We start from the raw sequence: 13,872 nt of genomic DNA on the forward strand, positions 1-13,872 counted from the left end.
AACTGTTAAACCAGCTTAACCCTGTAAATTAACTCATCTGAGATAGATCCCATATCTCTGACACCTGAAAGCATCTGATAGATTAAGGTAATACAGTGGTACCTCAGGTTAAGTATTTAATTCGTTCCGGAGGTCCGTTCTTAACCTGAAACTGTTCTTAACCTGAAGCACCACTTGAAGCTAATGGGGCCTCCTGCTGCCACAGGAGCACGATTTCTGTTCTTATCCTGAAGCAAAGTTCTTAGCCTGAAGCACTATTTCTGGGTTAGCGGAGTCTGTAACCTGAAGTGTATGTAACCCGAGGTACCACTGTACTAGGTGATCAAGAGGCAGGGAGGTTGAAGGAAATTGCTGCTAGGCCGATCCCGTGATATAGGAATCCTGCCAAGTTGTGGCTTCCACTGTTTATTGTGAACTAGCAATCCACGTGGGATCTATTACCAGCAATCAAAGACAAATATGGAATCCAGATAATGGAAACAAACCCACATGGGTCTTTGATTATGTAAAGTCACCCTCCGTAATTGGAGCACAAATAGTTTGATTTCCTTATTAAGGTCGCCTAGAGCAGTGTTTCCCAACCGTTGCCTTGTGTTCCATGGGAGGGAGGCGGGCGAGTCGGGCGGCGAGAGGCGGGGCGGGGCGGCGAGCGAGCTCCCTCCCACATCCCATCGCCGCTCGCTTCGGCCGGCCTACTGGAGGAAGGCGCGAAAACCTCGCGCATGCGACAGCCCAGTAGGCCGGCCGAAGCGAGCGGCGATGGGATGTGGGAGGGAGCTCGCTCGCCGCCCCGCGTGTGCTCGCCGCCCGACTCGCCTGCCTCCCTCCCACAGCACACCAGCCTACCTCCGTGGGAGGGAGGCGGGCGAGTCGGGCGGCGAGAGGCGGGGCGGCGGCGGCGAGGAGAGGCCGCCCAGCGCGGGGCTCTCGCCGTCTGCCTGCCTGGCTGCCTGCGAGCTCGGCGGGCAGCGCTTCCGTCCGCAGCGCCCGCCTCGCGGCTCTCATTCCCTGCCCCTGCCAAAGCTCACCCAGCCAAGCCGCGCTCTCCTCCCTGCCTCGCTTTGCTGCCTCCCCCCCCCACCCCCAAAGCTTGGAGGTTCCCCGGCAGGAAGGAGGGAACTTAATCCTCTCCAAGGGCTGCGGAAAACAGACATGCAAATGGGGGCTTGCCAGCTCTTCAAGCGCCGCCGGCTTTCTTCGGGAATTACTGCCCGCCGAGCCCGGTAACGCTGACAGGCCGAGCCGCGGGGCTTGGCAGCGCAGCCAGCAGAGTGTGGGAAAGGGCGGCCGCCACGCGCCGGGCAAGGCGAGACTCGACGGGGAGGACACCGGCAGCAGCCCCCCCCCAGAAACCCGCTCCGGGCAGGTAATTCACAGAGAGTGGACAGAAGGAAGCCTTAAAGGGCTTCAGCCTCCCAGAGTGGCGTGGAATAATAATAATAATAATAATAATAATAATAATAATAATAATAATAATAAATTGACAGGTGGTGTTTTTCTAGGTGAGGGGGTGGGGACTGTAATAACAAAAAAATCAGCTGTATATCAACCGCTGTTTTGCAATGAGGAATTGCAAATAAGGAAGATCAAAAGGAGAATGTTTTTTTGGGGGGGACTCTCTTCCTCTTCCTCCTCCTCCTCTCGTTCTTGCTCCTCTTCCTGGCAAAAGGGCTGCTGAGACCCCTTCTCTCTTGGGTGCCGGTGGGTGCTGTGACGTTGACGCTGCTGTGGCAAGTGCCTTTACTTAGCAGAGTGCATTCCCCTTTACACAGGAGGGGAGGGAAAAAAATTGAAACTTACACTTTCGTGCGTCCCTCCCGGCGTGACGCTGCGCGCTGACGTCACGGGGCTGTAATGGTGGTGTGCCTCGAGATTTTTTTCATCAAACAAGTGTGCCTTTGCCCAAAAAAGGTTGGGAAACACTGTCCTAGAGTACGCTGGAGCTGTTTTCATTCATGTCTATGTGATCTGGGCGACTCACACCTCTCGTTCCATTTCAAGGCTGGTTCACCAGCTTGTCTCATTCTAAAGAAGTCCACTTCATACACAGATATCCCTTGCCAAAAATGGTTGTAGGAATGTATGAACCCCCTTGCTAGATCAGATCCAAGGTCCATCCAGGCCACATCCTGTTTCTAAAAATATCAAGCCAGATGCCTCTAGGATATACGCATGCAGGACACGGAAGCAGAAACTACCTTCCCCAACTATTTGTCTCGGCCACCTGCCACTCAGAGGTATACTGCCTATGAACCTGACCGTTCCATTTAGCAGGCTTCACCCACATGGCGCCCGCCAACTATTTTGAACCGCAACTCCTGTCAGCCCCAGAGAGAGGGCACCAGTTGTGAAGGCTGCACTTAGCTCTCAGCCAATGACAGCCAAATGAAATCTCAATGTTCCTAATGAGCTTTATGCCTTAAGATACCCAATACGTTGCCCATCTGTGCAAAGTAGCCTACACTGCGGCAGCTAGACTGGTGACTGGGGGCGGCCGCCAAGACCACGTAACATTGAAAGACCTACATTGGCTCCCAGCACGTTTCCGAGCACAATTCAAAGTGCTGGTGTTGACCTTTAAAGCCCTAAACGGCCTTGGCCCGGTATACCTGAAGGAGCGTCTCCACCCCCATCGTTCTGCCCGGACGCTGAGGTCCAGCGCCGAGGGCCTTCTGGCGATTCCCTCACTGCGAGAAGTGAGGTTACAGGGAACCAGACAGAGGGCCTTCTCGGTAGTGGCGCCCGCCCTGTGGAACGCCCTCCCATCAGATGTCAAAGAGATAAACAACTACCTAACATTTAGAAGACATCTGATGGCAGCCCTGTTCAGGGAAGTTTTTAATCTGTGACATTTTAATGTATTTTTAATCTTTGTTGGAAGCTGCCCAGAGTGGCTGGGGAAACTCAGGCAGATGGGCGGGGAACAAATAATAAATTATTATTATTACATTCAATGGCCGGTGTTCAGATGATGAACTCTTCGCTTAGTAAGCTAAGGTATGGATGAACTACCTGCACCCACACACTGCTGCTTCACTCCTACCTTCAGTCGAGCAGGAAAGCAAGCCAGGAACCTGCAGCCAACTATAGCTTCTCATTACATCTAGCCCAGCAAACTATGGTTAATGGCTTTCAGGCATGCTGGCAGCTTGGGAATAAAGGAAGCTATGATTGACTGAATCTTCCTGGCTTCTTGTCCCTCCAGCATAAAGGGAGCAGTGAAACACTGTGTGTAGGTACATAAAGCTCATATGCTGAGAAATGGATATTCAAATACAGCCACTAAGTTATTAAATAGCAAGTGTGAGGTTTTTAATGTGGCAGAACAGATGACTGTTCCTCTCCTATGGAAGCAGGCAGGGGAAAAACACAGTACTTTGCTTAAATATACTTCATTTATTTACTTTTTTAAACCACAGGGCAGCAGGCTTTCTCGCAATACTTACGTTTTGTCGGTCTCCAGTTAGATGGGCAAACTCCACCATTTCATTTCCAAACTGACTGAATATTTGCACAAATTCCTGAAAACTACTCACTCTTTCTAGCTGTTCCATTGTTACAAGGACCTACCAAACAAATTTAAGAAAGCTATCAATGACATACCTATAATATCACTGGTAAAGAGAAAAAAATATCTCTGAAACATTTAGTTTTGCATTTTAGACGCAAGAAATATTTTCTTATGTTAATTGGCCACCCAACTCATGTCAGTTATTCCTATTGCAAGTCTCCTCTCATCTTTTGATTCCAACATGTAGCTCAACTCCCAACCTATCTGGTCATTTATGTTCATTTATTCCTATTGTAGCACCAAGAAATCCAATTCTGTGGTTTGCTGTGTAGCAGTTACATATTAAGGAGGTGGTTATTATTGCTCAAAAAACGGCTAATACATAATTGATACAGTCAAATACAGGTATAAAGTGCACTCTGCTAATGCACGAGGGAACCAGGAATGGAACCCCTGCGCAAAACGGTCACCGTCTGTACATCTGTGTCCAATTTATTTAACTAGCTCCCATTGAAATCAACAGCATTTTAAAGCATTTAGCTTTGAAAAATCTATAAAAGGGAATGCTATCAGTCCTATACAAAGCCTCATTCTCACTCAACTCGTTCAGTCACGCAAGCATGAAGTGCCCATATTCAGAAAACCTTGAATACCTTGTTTCTAGAAGTTATAATTTGCTTAATAACTATTCTGTCGGCCAACACCAACACTTTAGTCACTGAAGAAAGCAACAGTCTTGCAGCTTTTACCACTCCTGTTTTGTCCGAGAAAATTGTTATCTGGCCATCAGATTCTGGATGGTCCATGGTAGCTACATCTGTAAGCTGTGCTATCGTCTCACCTACAAATTAAGCAAAGTACCGCAATTAAAACAGATTCAGAGCTATTTTGAGTACAGTCGTAGCTTGGAAGTCGAACGGAATCCATTCCGGAAGTCCGTTCAACTTCCAAAGTGTTCAACTTCCAAAGCGCGGCTTCTGGTTGGCTGCAGGAAGCTCCTGCAGCCAATCAGAAGCTGTGGAAGGCCCACCGGACGTTCAGCTTCCAAAAGAACGTTCGAAAACTGGAACAGTCACTTCTGGGTTTTGACTGTTTGCAAGCCAAAATGTTTGAGAACTAGGCTGTTCGAAAACCAAGGTACGGCTGTATTGAGGAGTGTACACCGTCTTAAATCAACAGCGCTAAAGGTCTAGGGACAAATAACTGCCGAAGGAAATGCAAATCTCCTCATCCCCTATGATTCCCAGCCCACTCCCAAATCACTCTAATGCTCGAATGATGATAATTAAGCCGTCACAGAGAGCACCCCCTGAAATTTGTCTTTGTATTCCTATTCCGATACCGCAGTATAGTCTCACAGACTGTACAACCCCTTGTTTTCCAGAAGGACATATTCACAATGCCTGTTTGGATTGGGGGCGGGAGATCTGTGTGAAAAGCAAGGGGTTTAAAAGGTGAAACAAACGGCGACATTTTTTTCTTTTCTCGTTCTCCACACTTAAGACCAGGGGATAGATGGACCCTCTTAAGTCATTGGAAATGTTATTAGTTTTTCCTTCCACAATGCAAGCATGTATATTGGGAAACCGGGTATTTCTCTGTTTTCTAATTCAACCCATCATTCATTTTCATCTGTCATCATGATGAAGACTACGTTTTCTGCCTCCCCCAGTTGGTATTTTATTACTTGCTTCTCTCTTTTCAATTTTTTGACAGTACTGTCAGGTACCAACTCTACTTCTAACACCACTTTTGCAGTATCTTCAGTCCCAAGTGCCTGTTTGTAAAAAAATAAAATAAAATAAAAATTCTTCTTACGAGCTGAACTAGTTGTTTCCCGGTTTCCATCAATTCTATTTTAAAACTCTGGAACTGAGCAGCTAGTTCTTTTGCAAAGTTTCATTCTGCATCAGTTTGAAAATCCCTGGGAAGGGATGTTTGGAAGAATAAGGTGCCGTTCTGTTTTTATTATTGATGAAGTGAGGCTCAATAACGCCTCCTTCTTTTTCTATTGTTTTACAGTATAAAACTAGGGTTTCCTCCATTATTTTCTCAGGTCCTGGAAGCATGCCAGGCAAAAGCTTTCCTCTATAACCAGGCCTTGGCCTTGTAACTATCTGTGGGCTTTTAGAAGTGGGGAGGATGTTTTAAATGTATTTCTTTTTCCTCTTGGTTTTAATTGATTTATGTGGAGCTTTCTTTTTGTCTGCTTATTTGTTTGGTTGTAAGTCACTTTGGGTTGCCCTGGGCAAGATCAAGTGACTAACAAATTCAATATAATAATAGCAATAATAATAGTAATAATAATATCAGCAAATGTTCTATTTCTATCTTTTTAATCATCAGAAGGGGTGTTTATTGCAAGGCTGTTATGCGGGCAGAGGTCTCAAGTTATCATTTTATAGCCACGCCCCTGGGGCAAGATTTTTTTTGGGGGGGGGCTGTTGGCAAACTTTTTTATTCTCTAGTGCTTCACTCTCTGACTGGCCATCTTTTTACATCATCATTTAGAGAGTACAAAATGCAGTCACCCCCAATTTAGGTGCCTAGACACCTGCGACTTCCTTCCAGAAGCCGCAGAGGATTCTCCAATGAGCCAACGCAATCATTACCACAGTCTCTATTTTACATAATGACATAAGGATTATTCCTGAGGAGCTGGGTCATTCCACAATTTCTCCAGGTTAATGCTTCACTTTACCCAACTGGCTATATGCCAGTAATCAACAGAAGGAGTTAGTACAATTTCAGCAAAAAAGTAGACATCCTAGCTAGAAGAAATCCCAGTAGGGAGATATGAGCGCTGCTCCAAATACAAAAAAAATTGCAATTCTTCCCTGCAGACCAAATCAACACCCAATGGCTTTAATCACCACCTCTCAAGCTATCTTTAGCAGCTGGAAGAAGGAAGCATTTTCTGGGGTTCTCACGGCAGAGATGATGGCAAGCCTCTGATGCTCTATAAATACCCACTTACCTGCTTGCTTTGCTTCAGTGCAAGCAACCTTCATTTCCTCTTTCAGCTCTTGGTTTTCATTGGCTATAGCTTCGCCTACCATGACAAATCTCCCAACAGCCAGTTTTACGGCTTGGCCCACTTGCTGGACCGCTCTCAAAGTCTTGTCTGACTTCTTTGGCTTATCTTTATGGTTAATGAGGGTGGTTATCTGAAAGCAAAAACATCTATCAGTTAAAATTACACATTAAACAGTGTGTCAGCATGTCTTGAGAAGCTCAACTCAAAACAATAATAGATGGGGGGGGGGGAAGGAACATAAAAACTATATTTACCTGAGAGATATTTATTTTTTTGGGACGCACCCTAGCTGTGTGACTGTGATGTTTTAAACTGTTTTTAAATACAGTCATACCTCGGGTTGAATGTGCTTCGGGATGAGCGAGTTTGAGTTGCGCTCTGCGGCAACCTGGAAGTAACGGAGCGCGTTACTTCCGGGTTTCGCTGCTTGCGTGTGCGCAGACATGCTGTCGCTGGTTACGTTTGCTTCTAGATGTGAACGGGGCTCCGGAATGGATCCCGTTCGCATCTAGAGGTACCACTGTATTGTATTGTTAAAATCACTGCAACCCACCCTAGGACGTTACGGTGAATGGTGGTTAAGTACAGTGGTACCTCGGGTTAAGTACTTAATTCGCTCCGGAGGTCTGTACTTAACCTGAAACTGTTCTTAACCTGAAGCACTACTTTAGCTAATGGGGCCTCCTGCTGCTGCTGCGCCGCCGGAGCACGATTTCTGTTCTCATCCTGGTTACAGATAGGTAGTCATGTTGGTCTGCCATAGTCAAAATAAAAAAATTCCTTCCAGTAGCACCTTAAAGACCAACTAAGTTAGTTCTTGGTATGAGCTTTCGTGTGCATGCACACGAAAGCTCATACCAAGAACTAACTTAGTTGGTCTTTAAGGTGCTACTGGAAGGAATTTTTTTATTTTCACTATTTCTGGGTTAGCAGAGTCTGTAACCTGAAACGTATGTAACCCGAGGTACCACTGTAATCAAATTAATCATCATTTGATGAAGTAAGATTTTAGACCGTGCCACAACAAATGTTTTGGGAACTTAGAAAGTGGCCTAATACTGACTGGTAGCAGGTTGGCTTAGCGACACCAGAGGCGCATCTAGGGGTTGTTTAGGGTGGCCCCCACCAAGGGCACAAGAAGCACAGTAGCACTCAAGAATCGCGAAGGAAGACAAGAGAGAGCCAGCAACTGCCAAGGGCACAAGAAACAGGTGCATGTGCTGATACAGCTCCATGCCAAGGGTGCCTAGGTATGCCTCTAGAACACAAGTAATATAATTCATGATGTTGATGGTCCATATGGAGGCCAAATTCAGATTATGTCTCCCCACCCCCCAAAAAAAGATCAGGCATGCATGCACACAGTTTTCACAACTTAGACTTGACATTTGACATTAGGTGTATGTCAGAGGGAGAACATACACTTATTCCTCCTTGTGAAGGGAGTCATTGGCCCAGGAAATGTATGAACTGGGCCTAACATAGCTATTCTTCCAGAATGTACACGATGTGTCTTTCAAGCACACGAAGTCCTCAACCTACGCAGAGGTTACGTTCACACCTAAATTGTGTATGGTCGAAACACATTGGGTGCAACAGCGCGTGGGATTGCCAAAGTCTTTTCTTCCGGGTGCCCGCTTCCCTTTCTGCCTCCCCTTTAATTTTAATTTTTTTGCCAAGTGTGTAAAGCTAAATATGCACAAGTTAAATGTGCGTGAGCTCACTGTACCACGATTAAAGCAATGCAGTGGCTTTTTACACCTGAAAACTAAGGGCTACTTCATGTGTCAACCCCTTTCCCCTATTAAAATAATGTGTAAACATTTTGTGTGCAAGTGACACAAACTCTGGGGAGTTGCAGGCAATCGTGGCTTCCCAAGGCAGTGAAAAAGAGGGCTGCACAACTCTTGTATGCTACAGTCTGCATGTAGGTATCACACATTTTCCTAGACAAAAACCCCTTGCATAAGCTACACTCCTGGGATTAAAACTATAACTGGAACCCTTCTAACACAATATTTTAGCTTAATGCAACAAGAATAACACCTGATCTCTATTTATATTTGCACCCATGGGTTACGTTTATTACCTGAAAGCTAAAATAATTTAATCTGTTAAAAACCAACAGTATATAAAAGTATAAGCAAAGCATTTATGGGTGCAAACCAAATAAAGTTCACACAATTCCAGATGAATATTCATCATGAATTAACGGCTTCTAATAATCTCTATCTCAATGTTTCAGTGTCATTTTTTTGTTTTGTTTCCAGTAGCTTATTTGTTACGCATGCTATCGTTAATGGGCAAGTTTTTTCCTAAATAAATCTCCTCTTTCTTTGGCAGGAGGCAACAGAGTGGTAGAACCTCATATGATGTTTACGTGATCAGCTATCCTTGGATAACCACTAGTCTTCTGAAGCTCACATCAACCTCAGGCTACTTCACATTCATAAGGTAAAGGTACCCCTGACCGTTAGGTCCAGTCGCGGATGACTCTGGGGTTGCGGCGCTCATCTCACTCTATAGGCCAAGGGAGCCGGCGTTTGTCCGCAGACAGCTTCCGGGTCATGTGGCCAGCATGACTAAGCCGCTTCTGGTGAACCAGAGCAGCACACGGAAACACAGTTTACCTTCCCGCCGGAGTGGTACCTATTTATCTACTTGCACTCTGACATGCTTTCAAACTGCTAGGTTGGCAGGAACTGGGACCGAACAACAGGATCTCACTCCATTGCGGGGATTCGAACCACCAACCTTCTGATTGGCAAGCCCTAGGCTCTGTGGTTTAGACCACAGCGCCACCTGTGTCCCTTCACATTCATATCATGATGTAAAGCTGGGGTGAGGGATTTCTGGCTCTCCAGAAGTTGCCGGACCCCCCATTAGCTTCAGCCAGCATGGCCAAGGGTCAAGGAAGATAGGAATGCCACTGTATAAAATAGAGTGTGTTCTGAAACGATGGAATTTGCTCTCTCAAGAGGCATTGGTAGCCAACAACTTCAATGTCTTTGAAAGAGGGTTAGGCTAATTCATGGAGGACAAGGCTATCGATGGCTGCTATCCCCAGGCGGATATTTTCTTTCTCTACTCTTCTTATGTTCTCTAGGCACACAGTACAGAGGCAATTCAGTCAGATGGGTCAGGTTGAAGCAAAGCAGGATGCTGCTCAAATTTCCTTGAAGGAAGAGCAGGTATAAGATTGGCAATCTTATTGATTGATCCATTAGGCCTAGTTTCTTACTGAGGTGGAAAACCTGTGTCTGGGCTGTACCATTTCAGGCTGCGCATGGCGATTAACATGACTAAATGCTCCTCCGTACAAAAACACACCTGACTGCATGCCATGTAGGAAGTGAGTTTGTCAAGAGACAGAATATGGTGGAACCATTGGCCCCAATGAAGGGGTTTACTCATTTCTAATTGCAAGTCCTTCAAACTTATGAGCCCCCATACGCAATCTGAAGTGATACACCGGTCTGCGATCTCAGTAAAACGTTTGTTTGACTCCCCACTCCTGAATACATTATGTAAACAGATTAACAATCTTTTTTTTTAAAAAAAAACAGCAACGCCACACCTCTGAATCTTGTTCGGACAAGAGATTGCATGTTTCCTTCTGCATCAACTAAATCTAGCCCTAAGATGTGATCCTAGAGCAACAGTCAACGAAAGAAACAAGGGTACATTTGCTTGCACTGAATGTGTTTCTATTTGGTACTGGGTCACCCCATTTGGCTTACTGGTGGCCAGTTGCTTCTTAAAAATGGGTTTGCATGTTGTGCCCTCCCCCTCTCCTCCATTCATGAGGTGATTTGAAAGGATGCCAGGCCATGGACTAGTATCTCACCAGCCACCCAGGTTCCTCCTCAATTCTTGTTTAACTCTCCAGCAAGAAATGAGCAGGTGTGTGTTCCCAGTGCTTCTCTTTATTCATTTATTTTCTCTTCTGTGTTCCTTTTTCCTCATTCAGACCACGAGGCCTAAAACTGCCAAATTGCAGGAGATGGCGATAAGAACCGAAAAATAAATACTAGATCTGGCTCTATCTGGTCCAGCATTCCTGTCTTCAAACAGAGGCCAAGCAGTCCTGTCTTGCCTCCATCATCTGGGAATTAGATGTGTACTGCCTCTGAATACGAGATCTACCTTTAAGCTTACTTGGCTGAAGCCTGCTGGCAAACCTATCCAAACCAATAATAATAATAATAATAATAATAATAATAATAATAATAATAATAGCATACCAGTTTACATAGACTGTCCTAGAAAAAAACACAACATCTTAATACCCCGTGTGCATAATCAAATGCTGAATCCAAGCTTAAAGTGAGTTAAAAATAAGTAAAAGAACCCCTTAAAAATCACAGGCTTTTGCTTCATCTCAGTTTCATACTAGGACGTCACATGACAGAATTATGTCAAATTACACCATGTTGGCCTGACTTCACAATTCACTTGCAAGCACATGTTTAGGTTGGAGTATCTTTCAACAGAAAAGATTTCACCTGGGATTCCTTACCTACATAAGGAAAGTCCTATGTAAGTCCTGAATTCACAACTTCACAAAGCATCTCAGGAGAGGGAAGAAGTTGAAAGGAGAGTAAATGAACAGTAAACATTAGGAATTCAGGGCCCAGCTCATGACATATGGTTCCCTCCAACAGGCAGCGCTACTCCCACTTCCCAATCATGGCAAAAATATTCACTGCCTTGTCAGAAGAATGCAAATCTGAAATGTATATTAATTGTAAATTAGATTTCATTGCAGTGGGTTCCTTGCACCCAATCAGTTGCTGTGCAAATGAACGTTGCTTTTTACCTTAATGCTGGGGCTTGCATGAAAACAGAGACGTATTAAAACTTGCTTACAGCAATACAGGGGTTGCCAACAAAGAATCATTTTGTCCAGGCATTATTTTGCCCACTAGTAACTAAGTGCCCATGGAGGATCTTGGTAAATAGGTTGGTATTGGTCTGTCTGTCTTTGTCCATGGAGTTTTCTTGGCAGGGATACTGGAGTGGCTTGCCGGTTCCTGCTCCAGGTGGATCACATTTGGTGAAACTCTCCACTATGACTTGTCCATCTTGGGTGGCCCTGCATGGCATAGCTCATAGCTTCTCTGAGTTGAGGTGATGTCTAAGCAGAGACATCACCTTGCCAACAAAGGTCCATATAGTTAAAGCTATGGTTTTCCCAGTAGTGATGTATGGAAGTAAGAGCTGGACCATAAAGAAGGCTGATCGCCGAAAAATTGATGCTTGTGAATTATGGTGCTGGAGGAGACTCTTGGACTGCAAGAAGATCAAACCTCTCCATTCTTAAAGAAATCAGCCCTGAGTGCTCACTGGAAGGACAGATCCTGAAGCTGAGGCTCCAATACTCTGGCCACCTCATGAGAAGAGAAGACTCTCTGGAAAGGACCCTGATGTTGGGAAAAATGGAGGACACAAGGAGAAGGGGACGACAGAGGACAAGATGATTGGACAGTGTTCTTGAGGCTACTAACATGAGTCTGACCAAACTGCGGGAGGCAGTGGAAGACAGGAGTGCCTGGCGTGCTCTGGTCCATGGGGTCACGAAGAGTTGGACACGACTAAATGTCTAAACAACAATTGGTCTGTCTCAGGAGACAATGGAAGAGTGCACCTTCGAGGGGTAAAGTAAATTTTTTGGATAATTGCAGCTCCTGCTGTGGTTGTAGAGACCGATACGGGAGACATGTTTTGTTGCAGCTGGGGCAGAGGAAGGCGTCCGGTTTTGCTGCTGCAGATGCACCATGGCGTTTCTTCCCTCTGTGCTCCTCCCAGCAGTCCTTCCTCCCCTGGTCACTGCGATGGATACAGGACTTGACTGCCTGTCTGCAGGCACTGCAATCGTCTGCAAGGGATTCCAATACAGCAAAGTTGATGTTGCCCTCATGTCACGTATGCAGACATCTTTGTAACACAGAGTTAGTCTGCCAGCAGGCCTGGCGCCAGAAGCCTGCTTTCCCTTGGGGATCCTGCCATCTTCCATTCTGTGGACATGACCAAGCCAGCGAGACGTCACTGAGACAAGTGTGTGAATATGCTGGAAATGTGAGTTTTGGAGATGTTCCTTCCACAATGAAGAGAGACTGTTTGCTCTTCATGTTCAGTTCGTGCTTGCTTCTTCTGAGCACATGTGCGCGCCAATGGCCCTTTCTCAAAATTCCAAAGGTGCCTACTGACCAAAAAATAGTTGCCAATCCCTGTAGTAAATGTAGCTGGCTTTATTTTACACACACACAAAAGCTGGTTGAACTTAGGTAAAGGTAAAGGGACCCCTGACCATTAGGTCCAGTCGCGGAAAACTCTGGGGTTGCGGCGCTCATCTCACTTTACTGGCCAAGGGAGCCAGCATACAGCTTCCTGATTATGTGGCCAGCATGACTAAGCCGCTTCTGGCGAATCAGAGCAGTGCACAGAAACACCATTTACCTTCCAGCCTGAGTGGTACCTATTTATCTACTTGCACTTTGACGTGCTTTTGAACTGCTAGGTTGGCAGGAGCAGGGACCGAGCAACGGGAGCTCACCCCGTCGCGGGGATTCGAACCGCCAACCTTCTGATTGGCAAGCCCTAGGCTCTGTGGTTGAACTTACACTGAAGTAAATTGTGGGAAGCCTAATTCCTTTCTAGAAATAAGGAAAGAGAGGAGGCTGTGATCTTCAGAGTACAATTCCCGGGCTTTCTCTCCTGAACAAACACTACTAAAATGTATGGAGGCAGCCCAAGAATTCAGTGCTGCTCTGTTCCCATTGATTTCAATGGCATTGCTTCCCAATGGATTGTGCTCTTGGTTTACTCTTAAGGAGAGTAAGTCTCACTGAACTCAATGGGCCGACCTCTGAGTAAACATGCTGAGGAATGGCACTGCTAATAGGCCAAATGTTGACAAGCGCTGGTGGCTGGTGTTCACATTACAGAAAGAGGAGAGAGAGGAGCAACCAAACATTTATGACATTGTACAGCAGAGTGGACATGGGGATACAGAACTGTGTGTCCTTCCGTCGCCACAGGAAGCATGAAGCCATAAAGATGAACTGAAGGCTTTAAGAAATCCAGGAAGGTGTCAGATACAACAGCAGCTGCCCTGAGATATCTTGTTCGTGGTAAGGTTTAATGAACCTTTCCAAAATCAAGCAAGAATAATTAGGTTGCCTCTCAAGCGTGGGCAAGTCTGTGCAGGCACAAATTAACTTATCTTCACGTTATTCAATACCCCTGCCCCAGATCACAGGGACAAGGAGGAAATTCTCTTTGGCGATAAGCCAAAGACAAAAAATAAATTAAATTAAATTAA

At 45.6% G+C, this 13,872-nt stretch overlaps 1 protein-coding gene across 3 annotated transcripts in view; it reads right to left on the reverse strand.

Moving 5' to 3' along the window:
* CTNNAL1 (catenin alpha like 1) overlaps positions 1–13,872 on the reverse strand; it is a 66,872-nt gene that overhangs the window by 36,609 nt on the left and 16,391 nt on the right. For all 3 annotated transcript variants that reach the window (XM_082234277.1, XM_082234276.1, XM_082234278.1), the window contains exons 2-4: positions 6,489–6,678; positions 4,165–4,352; positions 3,447–3,566 (exon numbers count right to left, since the gene is read on the reverse strand). In XM_082234277.1, coding sequence (XP_082090403.1) covers positions 3,447–3,566; positions 4,165–4,352; positions 6,489–6,678 — 498 coding nt within the window. The remainder of the gene's footprint in view (positions 1–3,446; positions 3,567–4,164; positions 4,353–6,488; positions 6,679–13,872) is intronic.

Source organism: Podarcis vaucheri, assembly GCF_965113315.1.
Source record: "Podarcis vaucheri genome assembly, chromosome: 8".
Taxonomy (NCBI): domain Eukaryota; kingdom Metazoa; phylum Chordata; class Lepidosauria; order Squamata; family Lacertidae; genus Podarcis; species Podarcis vaucheri.